The sequence below is a fragment of the Chaetodon trifascialis genome, chromosome 20, assembly GCF_039877785.1.
Source record: "Chaetodon trifascialis isolate fChaTrf1 chromosome 20, fChaTrf1.hap1, whole genome shotgun sequence".
Lineage (NCBI taxonomy): Eukaryota > Metazoa > Chordata > Actinopteri > Chaetodontiformes > Chaetodontidae > Chaetodon > Chaetodon trifascialis.
Window position 1 is genome coordinate 333877 of NC_092075.1, and position 21124 is coordinate 355000.

General features: G+C 49.1%; 1 protein-coding gene across 1 annotated transcript in view; it reads right to left on the reverse strand.

Annotated features, from left to right (window-relative positions):
* Window positions 1-383: 383 nt before the first annotated feature.
* myo5b (myosin VB) overlaps window positions 384-21124 on the reverse strand; it is a 30819-nt gene continuing 10078 nt past the window's right edge. The window contains exons 3-39 of the mRNA XM_070988972.1: window positions 21095-21124; window positions 20691-20835; window positions 19810-19966; window positions 18974-19117; window positions 18502-18583; window positions 17994-18101; window positions 17128-17503; window positions 16055-16136; window positions 15818-15958; window positions 15192-15314; window positions 14595-14678; window positions 13312-13443; window positions 13135-13232; window positions 12418-12504; window positions 11725-11836; window positions 11264-11475; window positions 10354-10510; window positions 9872-10111; window positions 8763-8996; window positions 8553-8646; window positions 8135-8280; window positions 7430-7549; window positions 7213-7347; window positions 7032-7097; window positions 6694-6933; window positions 6378-6457; window positions 5604-5681; window positions 5178-5376; window positions 5002-5095; window positions 4786-4926; window positions 4288-4439; window positions 4118-4207; window positions 3884-4034; window positions 2164-2458; window positions 1911-2085; window positions 1746-1826; window positions 384-1483 (exon numbers count right to left, since the gene is read on the reverse strand). The exon at window positions 21095-21124 is cut by the window's right edge and continues 142 nt beyond it. Of these exons, the coding sequence (XP_070845073.1) occupies window positions 1331-1483; window positions 1746-1826; window positions 1911-2085; window positions 2164-2458; window positions 3884-4034; window positions 4118-4207; window positions 4288-4439; window positions 4786-4926; window positions 5002-5095; window positions 5178-5376; window positions 5604-5681; window positions 6378-6457; window positions 6694-6933; window positions 7032-7097; window positions 7213-7347; window positions 7430-7549; window positions 8135-8280; window positions 8553-8646; window positions 8763-8996; window positions 9872-10111; window positions 10354-10510; window positions 11264-11475; window positions 11725-11836; window positions 12418-12504; window positions 13135-13232; window positions 13312-13443; window positions 14595-14678; window positions 15192-15314; window positions 15818-15958; window positions 16055-16136; window positions 17128-17503; window positions 17994-18101; window positions 18502-18583; window positions 18974-19117; window positions 19810-19966; window positions 20691-20835; window positions 21095-21124 (5234 nt within the window). The 3' untranslated portion in view covers window positions 384-1330. The remainder of the gene's footprint in view (window positions 1484-1745; window positions 1827-1910; window positions 2086-2163; window positions 2459-3883; window positions 4035-4117; window positions 4208-4287; window positions 4440-4785; window positions 4927-5001; window positions 5096-5177; window positions 5377-5603; window positions 5682-6377; window positions 6458-6693; window positions 6934-7031; window positions 7098-7212; window positions 7348-7429; window positions 7550-8134; window positions 8281-8552; window positions 8647-8762; window positions 8997-9871; window positions 10112-10353; window positions 10511-11263; window positions 11476-11724; window positions 11837-12417; window positions 12505-13134; window positions 13233-13311; window positions 13444-14594; window positions 14679-15191; window positions 15315-15817; window positions 15959-16054; window positions 16137-17127; window positions 17504-17993; window positions 18102-18501; window positions 18584-18973; window positions 19118-19809; window positions 19967-20690; window positions 20836-21094) is intronic.

Sequence of the window (21124 nt, forward strand, 5' to 3'; positions counted from 1 at the left end):
ATCAGTCGATCATAGAGAATGGAGCGAGTTCACCACTTTGTGAACACATGAAGCTGCTGTCAGTGAACAGTTTGATTATTGATTATTGATGACTGATTGTGGTTTGTTTGGGTTTTAGAGTCCAGACTGTTCTGGAATCAGCGTTGAACGTTTGTTTATCACATGAAATATTGAAGACCTCAGGATGACGTGATGACTCTTCATCAATGTTCACATGAACAAACCTGTGCTTTATCAATAATCAATCAAACCCAACCAAATGTCCTCAACACACACAGAAGAAGAAGACGAAGAAGAGGAAGACGAGCTGATGTCTGACTGATTCTGCTTTGAATGAATAAAACTTCAATGAAATGACATCAGAAGAAAATCACTTCATCTTTCTACAAACGTCTGTTTACACAAACGAGGATTTATTGATGAGCACGAAATGAAACAATCAGATTATTGTGAGACGATCGAAGGTCCTTTGAGAGCAGCTTCGGGGACGGCGAGGGACACGGATCAGAGGACGAAACAGTCAAACCTCACCATTCTGTCAGGATTCAGACGTTAGCGATGAGTTGTCCACACGAGCTAACGACGAGTGCAAAGTGATTCAATGATTAATTAGTCTCATTAGTTATTGATTAGTTTTACAATCGATCAAACAGTTTTACAAATCACACGAGAAAAAAGTCAAAGTGAGCTGAAAGAAAAAAGAGCGTGAGAGAAAAGACCGTCTGCGCCTCCGTCTCCTTCACGTCCACTCAGACTCATCGATCTTCACGTCCACCAACAGAAACCAAAGACTCGGAGTCGTCTGTCTCTGTCCAACAGGACACTCTGACATGTTAGCCTGCTAGGGTGCTAACGCTACTTCAGAGCAGCAGCGAGCTTTCTGGTCACAGAGCCGATTAAATGTGGAGCATTGCATTGTGGGATTGTTAGCACAGAGTCTACAATGCTGTCAGACTGTCCCCACAGGTGTCCATTAAAGGAGACGTCTGAGGCTGTTTGTAGACAGTAAAGACGTGTTGTTGAATCTGTGGATCATCAAACGTCTGTCCTGATCTTTTCCTGCAGGATCGTCTTCACGTCCTGTAACGTCTCATCTGCCGTCAGTGGACTGGAGATGTCTGAGATGGAGGAGGAAGAGGAGAGGACACGGTGAAGGGGGACAGACGCCTCCTCGAGCTGCGTCTCCAGAGATTTGAGGATGAACTGAGTGACGGGAAGTCTCTGTGAGACGTCAGTGAATGTGTCTGAATGTCTCTGTCCGTCTGTCCGCTCAGACTGCTGAAGTGTAGTCAGCTGTCCTGAACTACAAGCTGCCGGCCAATCACAGGCCTCAGACTCTGATGAGGAAGTCAAGGCCGACGGAGGCGGGGATGTGCAGCGTCTCCAGGCCGAGAGCGGACGGCGCGTACGGGAAGAGGACGGGGAACACGTGCTTGGTGTCCAGCAGAAGCTGAGGAGGGTCGTTTCTGTCCTGAAGACGATTCTGGACACACAGACAAACATGGAGGTTAAGTGAGAACGTGGACAGACTGACGATGATGATGATGAAGAAACACCTGCTCATGAAGTCTCTAATGTTCCATAAACTGAGTCGTACGTTAAAAGAGGCCTGCAGGACGTTGGACCACAGGTGTACCTGCACACTCACCTGCTCACGTGCTGACAGCTGTTCTATTCATTAGCTTGTGTTTGTTAGCGTGCTGCTAACGCGGCTAACGCTGCATCACCACAGCTCTTCACTCTACCTGAATGTTCCGGATGAAGGACACCGTGACTCTTTCTTCGAACTCGTTCAGAGGCGTGTACAGATTCAGGATCTTCACGATCTGCAGCACACAGGACAACAGTGATCAGTGATCAGCACCACGTTTGAGTGATTGGCTGGAACGTCTGTCGCCATGGCAGCGGACCTGCTGGGTGGTGAGGCTGCTGCACAGACAGCAGATGGCCTCGGCGTCCTGGCTGGTCTTCTTCTTGACCTGCAGCAGCTGGGCGGCCTGGATGACGGGCTCCAGCGTGGCTGCAGCTTTGCTCTGGTACAGGTTGTGTCCTCGCAGCCACTCCTCCATCTGGCTGATGTTGTACCTGCACACACACAGACGCCGTCTTCAGAGGCGTGTCACAGCTACAGCGGAGGCCATCTTTGATGGACACAGGGCGTACCTGAGCTGCATGCCGGTGCTCCAGGAGCACACGTCTTTGCGCAGCAGCAGGTTGTTGAGGGTGACGGCGTTGATGCAGTGGAAGAGCTGTCGGACCACCTGACCCACGATCTCAGGGTCCAGACCGTGGTCCCGCATGATGGCGTGAAACTGTCCCAGCTGCCGGATCAGAGCCTCCAGCGTGTAGCTGCTGGGGCCGCCGCCGTCCGTGTCCATGCTGGACGAACGGTTTCTGTAGCCCATCGGCTTGACTCCCGCCAGGCTGGGGATGCTCTCGCTCTCCAACATGGCCGACACTGGACACAACGAGAGAGACAGATCAGGACGCACGGTCACATGGACGACACAGACAGACAGTGAGACAGACAGAGACCGAGAGACACACGTCTTCACTGGACGATGGGGTTAGTCAGAGCAGCAGTGACGAGGTTCCTGTGGACAACATGTGTGACGGCAGCACCTCCTGATCCAGGATCAGGTCAAACTGTGTGAACATCAAAGAGCCCAGAACTCAGACTCTGCTCAAACTCTGAGCGTCAGAGAGCGTGTCCACCCTGAAGCACAAAGACTGAAGTCCACACAGCCCCAGAGAGACAGCTGCAGTACCCACAATGCCCCTCATCACACAGCCCCAGAGAGACAGCTGCAGTACCCACAATGCCCCTCATCACACAGCCCCAGAGAGACAGCTGCAGTACCCACAATGCCCCTCATCACACAGCCCCAGAGAGACAGCTGCAGTACCCACAATGCCCCTCATCACACAGCCCCAGAGACTCATGAAGCAGGAACGTTTACATTTGTCACGTCTGTGATTTCTAAAGTTTGAATAAAGTTTTTAAGACCTGTCTCATAAACGTTTATATGAGCATGTCTGTCGTCACAGTACATCCAGTACACATGTACACAGATATACTGCATTTCTTTAGTTTCCTCCTGCTGTTTGACTTTTCCATCATTGGTTTTTCTGTAGAACTCTCTGTAGGCGTTGAAATGAAAAAGTCATATTCAAATGAACTTTATTAGTATCTGATGAATGACAACTCTTTGAACGCCTCCACAGAGTTTCTGATTGGTCGATGAGCTCAAAGAGCAGAGCTGCTGGCAGTCGACTGAAGGGTTCCAGAACCGAATCCTTGGGGTCTGGCAGACCTGCATCGTACATCTGTGTCTTCTTCCCTGACTTTGTTGGACACTGATGTGTTTCTTTGCTCCTTGCGCCACCAACTGTCCATCGGTGGAACAGCACCACAGGTCCGTCAGGATGAAGGTGGTGTTCATTGTGACGTGACGCACCTGTGACACATCACCTGCAGAGGCCTGCCACTGGCTGAGGAGGGTATTGTGGGTAGTTGTGGTCCATATGTTAACATTGAGACTGATCTATGTGCAATACAGGAACCTATTCACTATCAATACTCCAGTCAGGAGTACAATCATTCAATGTGCAATGTCAGTACTGATTGTTCATATTTCATTATTCCATGTTTATATTGTTTGGTTTGATATTTAATGTCCATTTTACTGATGCCCTCTATGTTTGTAATACCTGAAATGTCCCCACTGTGGGACTAATAAAGGTATATCTTATCTTATCATATCTTATCAAAATGATCATCAGTGGTTCTTTTTAGACCCGAACGTCAAAATGTGTTTCAGCTTCATACGAACTGATCCGGAGCAGCCGAACGTACCGACGTCTTGACTGTGATGGAACTCACCGATCATTGGTTGAATGATGCCTTCTGCCACCTTAATGAGCTGCTGGTAGATCTGGATGGAGAGGTCGCTCAGCACCTGTCGGTACTCGGCCAGGTCGAAGTTCTTCAGGCAGTGCTCGTTCTGTTTGGCTGTGTTCTGCGTCATGAACACCTGAACAAAAAGACATGATCAAACTCGTCGTGTCTTTTCGTTACTGAAGCGGCTGAAGAGGCTTCGGGTCGCGGGACTCTCACCTCATCACCGCTGTACTGCTTCAGACAGTGGAGGAGACGGCTGGTGTTGGCCAACCAGAAGGACGTCATCTCAAAGTCCTCGTTGTTCTTCTGCAGATCAAATGAAAACACAGCTTTCTGAAAATGCAGCGTGCTGATAATCAGACAGGTGGACGTGAGAAGGGACTCACCTTCAGGACCTTCTTGATGGAGTTGATGGTGGAGGTGAGCAGAGACTCCACCTTCTGGTCGTCGTTGATGTAGTCAGCATGGCGGATGCACATGAAGAGGATGTAAGCTGGCAGGCAGGGAACTGTAGCCGACACAGTGCTGGGCCTCATGTCTGGAGACACATGGAGACAGCGTGTTGGTTTGAAGTCCTTTTCTTTCACCTCAGCCAACTTTTCACAAGCTCAACAGGCTCTAAAATACAGCATCTATCATCCTGCAGCATGACGGAGCTTTAAGACGCCAACCATCAGCCACAACATCCCCGCTTCACGTCCCTCAGACACGTGTTCATGAAAACAGGACGGACGGACAGACAACCTGGAAACATGGCGTTGAAGTGACGCAAAGAATCAAAGAGGCAGAGAGAATGTGACGCCCTCGTCTGTGTCGCAGTCATCACACGTGGTTTCTGCTGGTTTCTAACAGACAGACAGAGCAGGTATCTACTGTGAACTGACCCATGATCAGAGTTTTCAGCAGCAGCGCTTCGTCCTCCTTGTAGTACTCCAGCATCCCCTCAAAGTCCTTCTCTTTCCTCTGGACGGTGACCTGGCGGCTGAGTTCAGGTCTGGACCTGCTGGTCTGGGCCGCCTGAGAGGCTGCAGAGGCAGAGAGGTGAGCTCGGATCAGCTGATACACAACCTGTGGCTGCACCTGTGAACGGCTGCTGTTACCTTCTAACTCCTGGACCTTCTTCATGTAGATCCTGAGCTGCTTCTTCAGCTTCCTCTCGTTTTTCTCCAGTTTCTCCACCAGCTCCTTGAGGTCCTGCGAACCAGAAAACAACAGACCGACATGATCAACCGAGCGCCACAGTGTGTCTGTTCTGCGCTGCAGGAGGTTCTCTCACCAGGTTGTCGTTGGTGAGCCGTGTGATCTCCTGCTGGACGCTGTACTCCACCTGAGCCTCCGGCGACAGAGACGACATGTAGTTCAGTATCTCCTGCTTCTTCTCGATGTCGTCTTTCAGCAGCTCAATCTGAGTGTGAAGAGCTTCCAGCTCGTCTTTGTGCTGCCTGGACTGAGTCTGCAGCTGAGCCTCCAGCAGCCTGACGGGATGAGGAACATCAGTCATTCACCGCGTGTTCACAACATCACCAAACACAGAGACACCACAACGGCAAGGAACTCTGCTGCCGACAGGTGCTGAAATGCCACCATGCTTTACTGTATTTCACACAGCGGGTGGATCATGAGGAGGCCGCTGTGAGGAGAGCTGCAGGTGGGAGCAGGCAAGGAAAGTGAGCAGAAGAAGAAGAAGAGAGTAAACAGAGACCTGGCCACTTGTTTCAGACCCTGGTAAGCCAAAGCCAGCTCTCCGTCTTCATTCAGATAACACCAGTCCTGATGAGTACTGTGTCCAGCAGGCAGAGGACAGCAGGACACAGAAGGGGAGACAAAGATAAGCAGAGTGTGAGGGAAATTACAGAGGACAGAGACAGACAGAAGCTCTGGACAGAAACATGGCAGCAGCTGTCGCTTTGCATCATATCAGCGACAATAACAGAGATGATAAACCTGACGGAGGCGATGGTGCAAGAGGAAAAACGACACGCTGTAAAAAGTGTCCATGTTCACAAACACCATCGCTTCCCCAGCAGCATCACACCTCCGTCACATTTACAGCTGAACCAAGTGAAGAGAACTACGGAAGCCCTGAGAGGCAGAAAACATCCTGCAGATCTGATTTCTAAGTCTGGGCTGAACTGTATTCGTGGCTTTAGATCAGGAGGAAACGTTCTGCTCTGAACTGTTTCAGGGACATTTCAGCTCCGTCAGTGTTCTTTGAAATGGGACGCAGCTGGACTCAGGGACACCTTTGGTCCTGTTTGACAGGTGGTCCACTTCAGAAGAAGGAAGAAAGATGATTCTGGCAGAACTTTTTCAGCTCTTCTTCAGGCATGAACACAGAAGAGGAAACACTTCAGATCAGAATGTTTTTTGACTCTCGAGGCTTCCGTACAGAGCGGAGGAAAGGTCGGTCGTGGTAAAGCAAATCAACGAGTCAAAGAGAGGCAGACATCAGCTGGTCTCTGCTGTGGTCACTCACTTCTTGGACTCACACAGTCCATGATAGGCCTGAAGAGCCTCCTCTTTGTCCACAGGCTCTTCATGAACTTCATTACTTTCCTGCTCAAACAGAGAAAACACTGAATATTCCTCTTTTCATGACATTAATCCTCTTAGAAACGTCCACTTTTATGCAGATGATTCTGTTATTTACTCTTCTGAAGCTTCGTCTACAATTAGAAACTCTGCGAAAAAGAAGACAGAGCCTGTCCCTAACGCTGCTGTCAGCGTCTCGTGTCCCACACATGAATAATGAAAATCATTATGAGAGAATCAGGCGACGTGTGGACGCTTACGATATGATTGTTCTTCTCCAGCAGCTGGGCCGTGCTCACAATCTGACTCCTCAGAATGAGCACTTCCTCCTTGCGGGCATCCAGCTCCTCATTGGCTGCTTTAAGCTGGCTGAGCAGCAGGTTGTAGCTGTCCTGCAGTTCATTGGAGGAATTGTTCTGAGCCGCACGCTCAGCGATGGTCTTCCTCAGCTCGTTCAGGTCGTTCTTCAGTTTCTTGTTCTCTGTTTCCAGTTCCTGCCTCTGCAGGAACACAACCAGCAGGACAAGGCTTCAATCACATGAGACACATTACTACAGTTACACTCATGCATGTGTGTGTGAGGTAAAGTGAAGCGCACCTTCAGGTTGTCGTAGGCCAGATCTGCAGCCTCCTGCTCAGAGGTTGAACTCCTCGACTCAGAGCCCTTTAATGAAGAAGACAACATGCTGCTCGTCACTTCAGTCACTAAAGACCTCTGGACTCCTCACTGGTCAGACATGAAGCATCACAGTAACATCAGACTGACAGACGGCGGTCACCTTGCGCTTGGCGAGCTCCTCCATCTTGTCCACGTTGAGCTGCAGTCTCTTCCTCTCCTGCTCCAGCTCTCTGACTCTCTTCTGCAGCTTCATGAACAGACTGATGTCCATCGCAGCCTTCTCCACTCCCATCTCCTGCACAGGTGAGCAGTTAACTGTTAGCATGTAGGCGTCAGCGGCTGATCCCGCCTCCACACATTCCTCCTCACAGACTCACCTCCACCAGCTGAATGGAGTCCTCAGTGTCTCCAACCTCTGAGGTGGAGATGGACGGGTAGTTAGAATCCGACTCCAGGCTGCTCTGATTGGACGGGTTCCTCCTGTGGCCGGGGTGGAACTGGAGAACGATGAAGGAACAGAGTTACTTCACACGAGCTAAAGACTGGCTGTTAGCTCTGAAGTAGCTGTTAGCTCTGACGTAGCTGTTAGCTTTGATGTAGCTGTTAGCTCTGATGTAGCTGTTAGCTCTGACGTAGCTGTTAGCTTTGATGTAGCTGTTAGCTCTGATGTAGCTGTTAGCTCTGACGTAGCTGTTAGCTTTGATGTAGCTGTTAACTCTGACGTAGCTGTTAGCTTTGATGTAGCTGTTAGCTCTGATGTAGCTGTTAGCTTTGCTGTAGCTGTTAACTCTGACGTAGCTGTTAGCTTTGATGTAGCTGTTAGCTCTGATGTAGCTGTTAGATCTGACGTAGCTGTTAGCTCTGACGTAGCTGTTAGCTCTGAAATAGCTGTCTTACAGTGTTCTTTTTCAGGAGAAGTCAAACCTCTGTACAGCCTCAGTTACTCTCTAACATTTAAATCAATACTTCACATTCAGTCCCAAGCAGCGACCCCTGCAGTCTACTGTCAGGAACAGCAGGTTAAAGTCAGGTGTGTCTGAGGGCACTCAGGTGATGACACCTGGTGGTCAGGAGGAGCTCACCTTGGCCAGGGACACCTCTTCTTTCAGGTTGTCGTATCTCTGCTCCAGTCTGGAAAACTCTTTGAGCAGATTCTGGTAACGCTGCCTCTCCTGATCCAGCTCGGTCTGCAGGGACGCCTCCCTCTGAGACACACTGCTGCCTTCCACTGAAACACACACACGCACGCACGCACGCACGCACGCACGCACGCACGCACGCACGCACGCACGCACGCACGCACGCACGCACGCACGCACGCACGCACTGTAAACAACCTTTGCATATTTCAGGTTAAAACTGATTTTGAACTCATGATTGGTTTAACTGCTCGTTAAAGAACAAACGTTCACCGTCACTGAGATGAAGTCACACAGTGTAACAATCATATGAAGGTCTGAAGTTTCTACCTGTGGCCACCTGGATGTGTTCAGGTCTCACCTTCGGAGCTCTTTGAGTGCTGAAGAATCCTTTGGTTCAGCTCCTCCTTCTCACTCTTCAGCAGAGCGTTTTCTATCTCCAGCTCCTCCACCCTCTGCAGGACACAGGAAGAAGACAGCACCATCAGCTGTGCTGACCATCATGACACTGACCTGGAGTCAGTGCAGACACTCAGACACCTTCAGGCAGACAGTCCTGTCATCTCCTCACCTGTTCCAGTCCCAGCTTCTCGCTGCTGTGCTCCTCCTCCAGCTTCTTCCTCTGGGCTGACGCCTCCTGCAGCTCCTGCCTCAGCCTCTCCAGCTCCTCCTGCAGTGACATCAGCTGACCTCCACCCTGCTGACTCCGGACCTGCTCCAGCTGCTTCTGCAGCTTGCTGACCTCTGAGCCCAGATTGGTGTTGACCACCTGCAGCTGCTCGTTCTGAGTCCTGAACTCTTTGGACTGAAACACACGTTGTAATAATAATAATTACTATTGATATTATTTTTTTATCAGACTTCTTATTCTCTGTTGAAGAATTTGACTTTTTGACAGCAGACAATCTTTCAGGATTCACTGTCAACATCTGACTCCAAAATGAAATTAAATCTTCATCACAAACAACAAACATCCTCATCACTGTTCTCTGTATCACACATTTGGATGGACTCCCTGTCAGTCAAGACCAAAACAAAAACCATCTCATGTTATTCATCTATAGATGCTGCTGAAGCTTCAAACTACAGGACAGGATCCAGGATCTACAGGACAGGATCCATGGCCTACAAGACACAATCCAGGATCTACAGGACACAATCCAGGGCCTACAGGACACAATCCAGGATCTACAGGACACAATCCAGGGCCTACAGGACACAATCCAGGATCTACAGGACACAATCCAGGACCTACAGGACACAATCCAGGACCTATGGGACACAATCCAGGACCAACAGGACAGGATCCATGGCCTGTTGTGTTGTTCGTGTTTGCTGATTGCTCTTGTGAAGTTTCATGATCTTAATTCCAGTTCACAGACTGGTGTCACCAGACCGCCTCATGCGATTTACATCACTTTACTGACAGCATCACAAATCAGCAGAAGTCTTCAGGTCTTGCTGGTCTTCTGAGTCTACCTCAATGAGACTGAATGACTAAAAGAAGACTAATAGAGAATGTCTGCATCATCATAATCAACAGCAGATGATTTTTCTTGTAAAATAAATGAACTGATGAGGTCAAAGTGCCCGAACAGATGACCCTGAGTAGTACTACTAGTAGTACTAGCACTCGTAGTATTAGCAGCTGTAGTTTACAGTAGATGTGGCGCGTCTGACCTGATCGTCCATCTTCCTCTGCAGCTGGACGATCTTGTTCTCCATGCCGGTGTTGAGCTTCTTCAGATGCTGTGCAGAGCGAGCTTCGATCTTCAGCTGCTGCAGCTGTCGCTTGGCGCGCCGCCGTCGGTACGCACACTGGATGACGATGGCGGCGGCGCGCGCTCGTCTGAACTTCTTCCTCTGCAGCCACCCGCGGACGCTCTTCTGGATGATCATGGCCTTGTGGTGCAGGAGGAACTGCGGGGGGACAGAGGACACTGATGAACTGAGGAGACATTCATAAACATTCCACCTTAAATTGGAGACACTTTGCCTCTAATTCATGTCAGCAGTCAGGACAGCAGACACGATTAAAGCAGAGAGGGAGGATGGAGAGGGAGGACAGAGAGGGAGGACAGGGAGGGAGGACAGAGAGGGGGGACGAAGCTTTTAGTTGGGGGAAGGACTGACTGGGTGGGATGCAAACAGACGGGCGTTACCTCCCAGTAGATCCTGCGGGTGAACATCCCTCTGGCGAAGGCCTGGATGGTGACCACGGCCTGTCTCACTCTCAGAAAGGCCCGTCGCTCTCTCACCATGCGATACTGTTTCTGACAGATGAGGGTGGCTCGAGTCAGACGCAGGAACTCGGCGTATCTGGGGGAAACAAACAAAAACCATTGTTAGTTCCAGACGGAGAGGAGAACAGACCAGGAGGCCTCACGCCTGGAAGAAACTTTATTTATACGCTCGATACAGACGACACAATGTCTGAACATCACAGAGAACAACGTCACACAACTGTCTCACTCTCTGCCTGCCTGTCTGCCTGCCTGTCTGCCTGTCTGTCTGCCTGTCTGTCTGTCTGTCTGTCTGTCTGTCTGTCTGTCTGTCTGTCTGCCTGCCTGCCTGCCTGCCTGTCTGTCTGTCTGTCTGCCTGCCTGCCTGCCTGTCTGCCTGCCTGCCTGTCTGTCTGTCTGTCTGTCTGTCTGTCTGTCTGTCTGTCTGTCTGTCTGTCTGTCTGCCTGCCTGTCTCACTGTCTGTCTGTCTGTCTGTCTGTCTGTCTGTCTGCCTGCCTGCCTGTCTGTCTGTCTGTCTGTCTGCCTGTCTGTCTGTCTGCCTGTCTGCCTGTCTGCCTGTCTGTCTGTCTGTCTGTCTCTCTGTCTCTCTCTCTGTCTGTCTGTCTGTCTGTGGGTTCATCACAGCTTATTTGATGAGAGCAGCTGATACTGAACGGACTAAAGAGGCTAAAAAGCTCACAGAGCTGCAGGTGAACCATCACCTGAGGTGTCAGCTGACACTTCAGTGCTTCTAAAGCTCATATTTAGCCAATCACTGGGCTCAGGTGCAGTTCGAAAAGGACAACCAGAGGAGGCTGATGTGTGCCATTAGTGTGATTAATAACTCACCTGCGGGCCAGGTAACCTCGGCCATATCTCTGCAGAGTGATGGCAGACTTGCGGATCTTTCGGTATCGAACTCTCTGCAGCCAACCTCGAACCGTCTTCTGGATCTTGATGCAGGCCGAGCGGAATTTATCCGCCCTGAGCTTCTCCAGGTACGCTACCTGACCGGCCCGGAAGAAGATCTTTGTCTTCCCAAACTGGAACATGTCCGGCTCCTGAGACACAAGACGAGGACCAATGAACACTTGATCCTGAACAGAGTCTGAGTCCATGATCCACAACACCTGATCTGCATCCTTCAGCATCAGAATGAAGTCAGGGGAAACCGTGTGGATCACTTCTGAATGCAGTTAGAAACAAACCGTGTGGAAACATTCATGTCAATATTACAAATAAAACTGATTCACTTCCTCCTGAAGCGCTCCTGCTGTTGTGTTGCCGACGTGTTAATAAAGTTTTCTCACCTTGATCAGAGTCTCCAGCAGGTTTTTACACACCAGCTTCTTGTCTGCTGACATCATGTCCGACTTCTTGAGCAGCACTCGATACCTGCTGAAGAAGTCCGGGTACGTCCACCTGGAACGACACCACGTTTGTCTTTAACGGAGGTCTTTTCCACTGTCATCATGTGTCCTCAGCGTGGGACGGCTCAGATGATCTCTGCTGTCACAGTGAACTAAGTGTCTTTGTTGGTCAGACAAGAAGAGGACTTTAGGAAACTGGGCCAAACAAAATATGAAGGAAGTGATCTGTAGATTCACCGATCCTCAAAGTGATCGAGTAGATCAACTTCAGACAAACAGGACGGCAGGTCTTCTTCTTCTGGTCCACACGTCACACGCTGACTCACATTATTAGATTTAGTGGGGCGAGAGGCCTCAAGGACAGACAGACGGTCGGGAAAAAATGATGATGATGATGATGATGAGAAAACAGTAAAAAGACAGATGATGATGATGATAATGATGAAGGACTTGACTGCTGATCTGAGCCTGAAGCAAAACTCAAATGTCTCTGAACGTCCAAATGAGTCCTATCATATTTGAATAATACAGACGGTGAAATGAGGTCAGCTGTGAGGCAGACCTGAGAACAGTGTCCACATCAGAGCTGTCACTACAGAGCACAGACAGAAGAAGAAGATGAAGAGGACTCACCTGGACGGATATCCGGCTGCACTGATCCGGATGGTCTCCAGGACTCCACAGGCTCGCAGCTGCTGCACCGCTCGCCTCGAGTCAAACCTGCAGCAACAGGAAATGCTTCAAATCATCTTCTTCACACTTCACGCGATGAAGATCAGCTCGGACACCGAGCTTGTCCTCCTACCTCGTCTTTTTCTTTGGCATCACGAACACGACAGGACGTCAACTACAGAGTGTGTGTCCAGCCTGTGAGCTGAGAGCCACCAAACATGTGACGTATGATTGAATTTAAGGGCCCTGCAGGAAGACGTCAGCTCACAGGACAACAGACGGACTGTTGTCCTTCACTGTCACACCAACAGAAAACACTGGGCTTCTTCTGAATGTTTACTCTGGTTTGTTTACTCTGTTTCTCCCACTGGCTTCACATCTCCTACTACGTCATATGTTTCTTTGATCTGATTGGTTGAAGCTAGCCCGTGATAGATGGTTCATCCAATCACCTGCCAAACATTTCCTGAAACAAACAGTTTCCATGGACGACTTCTCGGACAGGTCTAAGTATCAAACCTCACATCATGTCTGTTGGAGAGGGGGGTGATTTTAAGATGGAAACATGCTAGCACCAAAAAAAAATTTGAGAACCACGACGTCATAGAACCGTTAAACAGGAACAAACATTCACTCAAATCATAGAAGAGGAAGTGGAGCTGCTCTCAGCGGACTCACGAGAAGGCCTCCTTGTAATCGTTGGGTTTGATGCAGCGAACGTAATGAGGAGTTGTAGCGTTCAGAGTCTCCATGAGAAGATGAAGAGAACTGCGGAACTGAAACAGACGAACACATGAACAACATGAGCATCGAATCTGAGGTTAGCGAGTCCTGCAGGGAGCAGCGGGGGCTCACCTGGTGCCCAACAGTCTTCCTGTGCTCCTTGTTGGGAGCTTTGGGAGTCGACCTGGCCGGCCGGACGTTCACCCTGGACGACTTCGAGGAGGTGACGTCCTTCTCATGAAACAGATCCGCAACCAGCTGAAACTGAGAGGAAACAGGCCGCTGTGCTGAGACTGTTTAAAGGAACGATCGTCACACCATTTACCTTCAAACAAATGTTCCATCGAGCAGCTTCAGCTCAACCACTAAACAGTTTCTACGACAGAGTTCAGCAAGTTTAAGATTTTTAACACCTCAGAAAGAAAATTAAGGACTGTTTCACTTCCAACCTGACCAGAGTGAGAAGGTACGATGGAAAACAGCTCAGGGTGACACAGATTAGGATCATCAGACATTATGAAAATGCCTACAGTAAGCTAACAGCTTGTTAGCTACAGCAGCTAACAGCAGAGACTGATGCTTCTGACTGAACGTCTCAAACATCACGTCCACACGCCAAATCGTGACGGTCAGCTCATTCCTTCAGGCTCAGGCAGCGTTTGTCACTACTATAAAAAGTCCTTCACCACATTCTGACCTCAGATCAGCTTCAAGAGAAAGGATCTGAAGGACGAGTGAGCACACACAAAGGATTGTCCCAGTTCTCCCCCGTTAACCCAGTATGAGCTGCCCACAACCACTGACACCCCGCATGAGCTGCGTCCATGTTCCCCACCGGAGGACGAGGAGAACAAGAAGGAGAAGGAGGAGGTGTAGACCCTGACTGAACTGTGGTTCTGGTTCTGTGGTTCTGTAGTTCTGGTTCTGTGGTCCTCGGGTTATGGTTCTGTGGTTCTAGTTCTGCGGTTCTTGGGTTATGGTTCTGTAGTTCTGGTTCTGTGGTCCTCGGGTTATGGTTCTGTGGTTCTAGTTCTGCGGTTCTTGGGTTATGGTTCTCTGGTTCTGGTTCTGGTTCTGGTTCTGGTTCTGTGGTTCTGTAGTTCCGGTTCTGTGGTTCTGGTTCTGTAGTTCTGTGGTTCTGGTTCTGTAGTTGTGGTTCTGTAGTTGTGGTTCTGTGTTTCTGTGGTTCTAGTTTTGTGGTTCTGGTTCTGTTTCTGTGGTTCTGTAGTTCTGATTCTGTAGTTCTGGGGTTCTGGTCCTGTAGTCCTGTAGTTCTGTGGTTCTGATTCTGGTTCTGTTGTTCTGTGGTTCTGTGATTCTGTGGTTCTGGTTCTGTAGTTCTGGTTCTGTGATTCTATGGTTCTAGTTCTGTAATTCTGGTTCTGTGGTTCTGCTTCAGTGGTTCCGGTTCTTACCTGACTGGCTTTCAGGATGTTGATCTGCTCCTCGTAGACAGTGTCTCTGTTCTTTTCCAGGAAGCCCTCGCACTGATATTCCACCTGTGGAGACGTCAGTGAACGCATCATCACTAACAAAAAACAACACAGTGACATCACCACATCATGACATCATGACAAAGGAATGACATCATCAGCGTCTTTCAGGTGAACGACATCTTCCTGCAGGTTTGTGGGAGTGGCAGTAGTAGTATTAGCAGTAGTAGTATTTGTAGTAGTGGTAATAGCTGTAGTAGTATTAGCAATAGTAGTATTAATAGTAGTAGTATTAATAGTAGTAGTAGTAGTTGGGGGACCTGTGGGGACCTGCAGAGAGTTTCTGTCTTTCTGTTTTGGACCACCTGTCCTCACCATGTCTCAGCCGTTACAGTCGTCTCAAAGAAAAACATGAGACGCTCAGTGACCCGCTAAGTTACTGGAGCTGGAAACCAGTGACTCAGACCACTGGACCTGCAGTGAGTTACACTGTATTAACACCACGCCGTCTCTGTTACAAAGGCCTGACACACAAACTGGAGGTTCAAGGAGTAAAAGCAGCCGCCGTCCTCTGCTCACCTCATCGGCGAAGTGTATGATGATGAAGGAGGTGTTGGACATACGAGGTTTCTGAAAGTGAGCGCTGCTGGAGTGCTGCTTGTAGAGCTTCTGGGCCCAGTTCTGGTCCGTTCCCTTTGGCACCTGAAACAGGAAGTAGATTATGGAACAAGTAAACTTGTGTTCAGGCTACCTGCGCTCTGAATGGCAGATTTATCCCTCGCATGCTGCTCCACATCATCCTCAATAACTTCAACGACCAGAGGGAGCGAGAGACACAATGAATAAATCATCAGCTCTGGAGTGAGATTTCAAAAGATGAACACGAGAAAAAACAGAAAAGTGCTGCAGTCAGCTCAAGACTTAACGACCCGATGACTGAGAGTCTGCTGCTCTGCCAGCCTGTTCTTCAGCTCCATGCTAACATTAGCATGCTAACACGCTCTCAGTAACCATGCTAACATGCTCATGTGTGGCATTTAGAATTTAGTTAGAAAATGCTGAAATGAAAGGTTTGAGCTGGATGATAGAAACACTGAATAATTAGATATTCTGTTAACTAAACAGCCAATCACATCTCAGAAACAAGCTGTTTCTAACCAATCACATAGCAAGAGCAGGAGCTCATGTCTGATGATCAGTCTCACTTTACACTCTTCATCCAGCAGGTCCAGGACGCCGAGCCGAGCCTCGATCAGGTCGATGCAGGGCTGGTTGTCGTAGAAGTCGATCAGAGTCCAGGGGATCTGCTCCTTCATGTACTCCTCCTGCTCCAGCTTAAACACATGCTGACCAGACAAAACACACATTACAGACAGAGAGATTAGACAGGTCAGGGTCAAGCACCACACACGTCCACGAAGGCTTTGAAAAGCACAACTCACAGAGTTGAACTGCTGCTGAAGCTTCTCGTTGGCATAGTTGATGCAGAACTGCTCAAAACTGTTCACCTCAAACGTCTCGAACCTGCAGACAACCAAACAAAGGACCAACTTATCATGATGATTCCTTCTGAGCTAAACAGGAAACATCTCAGACTGGAGAGACATGGACACGACCAAGAGCCAAGCTGATGTGGAGAACAGAGAACGGGGGAAGCAGAGTTCAAGCAGACCAAAGAACTACCTGAGGACATCGCTACACTGCTGACTAAGGACAGCTTCATCACTGAGCTGCTGTACAGGTACAGGTTCAGGTACAGGTTCAGGTACAGGTACAGGTTCAGGTTCAGGTTCAGGTTCAGGTTCAGGTTCGTTCAGGTTCGTTCAGGTTCAGGTACAGGTTCAGGTACAGGTTCAGGTACAGGTTCAGGTACAGGTTCAGGTTCAGGTACAGGTACAGGTACGGTACAGGTACAGGTTCAGGTACAGCCTTCCCATGGACAGTGTCTGAATCTGGATTGTGGATTTCAGCTGCGTCTCCTGCCTTGGCCCTGCCTGACATCCACTGCTACTGCTGTTATTACATCCACTGTCACTGTTACTGTGACTGCATGTCTGTCTGTCTGTCTGTCTGTCTGTCTGTCTGTCTGTCTGTCTGTCTGTCTGTCTGTCTGTCTGTCTGTCTGTCTGTCTGTCTGTCTCACTCTCTCTCTCTTGCTCTTCCTCTCTAACCCAACCGGTGGAGGCAGATGGCCGCCCACCCAGAGTCTGGTTCAGTCTGAGGTTTCTGCCTGTTAAAGGAAGTTTTTCCTCGCCACTGTCGCCAAGTGCTGCTCATGAGGGAATTGTTGGTTTCTTTGTAGATAAAAGAGTTTGGTCTGTACCAGCTCTATATGGAAAGTGTCCTGAGACAACTTCTGTTGTGATTTGGCGCTATACAAATAAAATTGAATTGTATTGAACAGCTGATGGTTTTTGGATGAACCCTGAAACATCTTGCTGATTGTTTAATAAACCTTTTCAACAGTTTACAACCTGGAGACAGTCTGAGACATCGACCCCACAGAGACTCTTACCCGTAGATGTCCAGGACTCCGATGAAGGAGTGCTGCTTGGAGGAGGTGTGCAGGGCCCTGTTGATGTGCTCCACGATCCAGTCAAACAAGCGTGCATAGATGTGTTTGGCGAGCGCGTCGCGGGCGTTGGTCGCCTGCTTGCTGGACATATTCTTCACGTACGTCTCAGAAGCAGTGGCCAACTTCCTGTGACAGAGCCAGTGCTCCATCTGCTTCAGCTCCACGCCCAGCAGCCTGCAGAAGTGTTTCAGGTGGACGTCGTCATCTGCGATGTGACAGGAGTCTCCATCTCGCTCCGAGCAGATCTCGACGTTTCCCAGATGAAGGATGGAGGCGACAACTTTGAAAATGCTGCTCTGACTGCTGTCCTTTATCCCTGAAAACCACAGATAAGATAAGATAAGATAAGATAAGATAAGATAAGATAAGATAAGATAAGATAAGATAAGATAAGATAAAGATAAGACTTTACTGATCCCACAATACAGCCAGCAAGTATAATAAAGAGCAAAAACTGTGGCACAGAGGGGTCAAGATAAAAAAGTTCACAAGGTGGACAGACACATGTTGGACACATGATGGACATGTTGGGCTGCTTGTTCACTGATAGATGGTCATGCTACTGATGAGTCCTTCACAGTGACAGAGTCCACACCTCTGGATTTATTCAGAGTTCGGCTTTAAACTTCTGTTTGCTTTCACACCACAGCCGAACCACACCAGAATCCACTGGAACTGGAACAGCTGTTTGGTGTGTTTACAGGATCCAGTAAAGTTATTCATCAGTTTGTTTTGGTCTCCTCAGTGATAAAATATTCATGTTGGTTCATTTGAAAACAGCTTTCCTCTGTAGGATCCTTCCTCACCCAGCAGCGAGAAGGCCTCTCTGGTTTTCTTAAAGTCGGCAGCGTCGTTCACTCCCTCGATGAAGATGTTCTCACCCAAAGACGTGAAGGTGAAATCTTGAGCACTGGCTGAGTGGCAGACAAACAAGAACCAATAATAAACTCAGGTCAGCAGGTAAAAACCAGGTGTTCACTTAGAGGTGTGCGTGCACTGAATGAACTGAAGTCTTCTGCCATCTCACGGTCCATTCGACACCTTTATAGAACTGACATGATCAATCAGCCAAAGGTCATTTTCACCTGTGGAACAGTTTTGGCCTCAGTTCAACAAAAGTCCCCAACTTACTGATCTTCAAACCCAAATTTCCATCAAGCATCACTAACATCTGTTACTCAGGAGCCATTCTGGTGTCTCTAAAGTTACTGTCAAACATATCTGAGGCTACCTGACAGATAGCGTAGCATCACAACAGCATCACAGAAGCAGCTGCAGTGATACAAGCAGACAGAAACAAACAGGTGGACTCACTGAGGCCGAGGTCCTTGAACTCAGGTAAACTGGCAGAGGCACACAGCTGGTAGAAGATGTGATAGTTCCTCTCATCTTCAGCCTGAGAGACAAACGCCAACAAATCAAGCATTTTACACACAGACTGAACACACCGGAGCAGGCTGCACACGGCACGGCACGGCCCGGCACGGCATGGCACGGCCTGGCACGGCCCGGCCCGGCACGGCACGGCACGGCACGGCACGGCACGGCACGGCACGGCACGGCACGGCCCGGCCCGGCACTGCACGGCACAGCAAGGCACGGCCCGGCACGGCACGGCACGGCACAGCAAGGCACGGCACGGCCCGGCCCGGCACGGCACGGCACGGCCCGGCTCGGCTCGGCTCGGCCCGGCAAGGCACGGCCCGGCACGGCACGGCAAGGCACGGCACGGCACGGCACGGCACGGCAGTGTTCTTATCTGTTCTGAACAACAAATCAAACTGACCTGAAACACAACCCGCGACTTCTCCAGCAGATACGTTCGCATGTTGGCACCGATGATGTGGTAATTTCGGCTGAATCCGATCTCAATGTACTTTCCAAAGCGACTGCTGTTGTCGTTTCGAGTGGTTTTTGCGTTTCCGATAGCCTGTTGGACAGACAGCACAGCGTCATCAGCATAATATCACAGAAGACGTTAACGTTAGAGTGTCATCAGTGTGTAAAGCTGAAGATGGATGGAACCAGTGCACGCTGATCACTGCACCTACGCTAAGAAATGAGCGTTAGCATCAACATTAGGATTAGCATTCAAATTGGCTGCTGACTGCACTTGTTAATGTTCTACGATGCAGTGACTCTTTTTACTGTACTCACCATCAAGTTAAAAGTGACGTTTCAACATTTCATGGGTGGGTCTATTTCCTGGCATTGAGCAGCTGAAGTGACGTCTCGCAACCAAGAAACCGTCGACAAAAAGTCATTTTCACACTTCAATTTTTGTTAAGGTGAAACAAAGCAGATAAAACATGTTCAGCAGTGAGCTTCAGAGCTGCTGGGAGGTGGATTTTACCACCTTTGGACAGAGCCAGGTGAGCGGTATCCACCCTGTGTCCAGTCTCTAAGCTAAGCTAAGCTAAGCTAAGCTAAGCTAAGCTAAGGTGAGCAGCTGGTTTTTGCAGACATGAGAGTGGAATCACTCTGAACATCTGACTCTCAAAGAGGATTTGACTAAATGTTGAACTATTCCTTTAATTCTTTAAAAAGATGAAACTGAACGTCTGCAAAGTTTTAGAAAGTGTAGCTCAGGCACCGTTTCATCGTCGCCTTAAAAACTCTCACCTCCATGATGGGACTGGAGGCGAGCACTTTCTCCTCCACGCTGGTGTCACTGGCCGAGCCGCCCACCGTGGCGAAGAAACGCATGGCGTACTTTGCCGAAACCGTCTTTCCCGCTCCGGACTCTCCGCTGACGATGATGGACTGATTCCTCTCATCTCTAGAGAACATGCAGACACACAGAGGAAGAGTTTCATCATCACAATCTTACCATCGCTAACATAAGAGAAATGACAGCAGAGCAAAAAGCACCGAACCCGCCGTCAGAGGAGTCAGAGCCATGAGAACGCGCAGCAGCCATGATTCAAAGTTTCCCAAACAAAATTCAGGACGTTACTGTTATATTAAAATCTCTAAATCATACATCTAGAAATAAAACATCGTCTAAACTTTTTACAGTTTCCTCAAAACATTACAACATCTTTCCCCAAACATTTTTCATTTATTCTCCAAATATTAAATGTGATTTTTTTTTACTTTATTATTGGAATATTTAGACTTTTTCTCTGAGATTAATCCAGCATTTAATCCCAGTTAACACGTGTTGATTCTCACATGTATAAATGACTATTGGACACGTTACGACGGGTCGTGGGCCGGTCTATTTCCTGGCTCTGAGCAGCTGTCAGGTGATCAGTTGAGGAGTTCAGCAGGTCGTTTCACTCTGGTTTCTGTAACGATCAAACACTCGTGCTGCTGCTGCTGAACTTCAGAGCTGCTGCTGGACTTTCTGGATCTTCCCAGTTGTCACAGTTGTGTATTTGATGACAGCTGATGAGGAAACGGTTTCTCTCTGATTTCAGATCAAAGGTTTTGAACGCTGCAATCATCCACCAAACCAACACCACAGGAACACTGATTCGTTGGATGGGTTCAGATCTGACCTGGCCATCTGCTTATACGCCTCTTCAGCCACTGCAAATATATGAGGGTCCATGTCGCCCATGTTCTGCCCGCTGTAGGCGGTGATGACCTCCTCTCCATAGATCTGCAGCTGCTCATACGGGTTGATGGCCACCAGCACGATCCCTGCAGAGAGGAAGCACATTCAGGTGATCAGCTTCATCAGTTTCAGCCGCAGACAGAAACAACCAGAGGCTTCGTTCAGAAAAAGCTCTTCGGGCTACATCAGGATGGTCTGTTACACGTCATCATACAAAGACTGAGGAACACGAGGAGAGCAACACGTTTCCCTCATCAGAGTCCTGAGCACGACGAGGCGTCCTGTCACCCAGAAAGAGCTAAAGAAGAGATAACGACAGAGCGGGACCATCAGTCCGCCACTGACCGCAGTACGTGTAGATGTGGTTGGACTCCA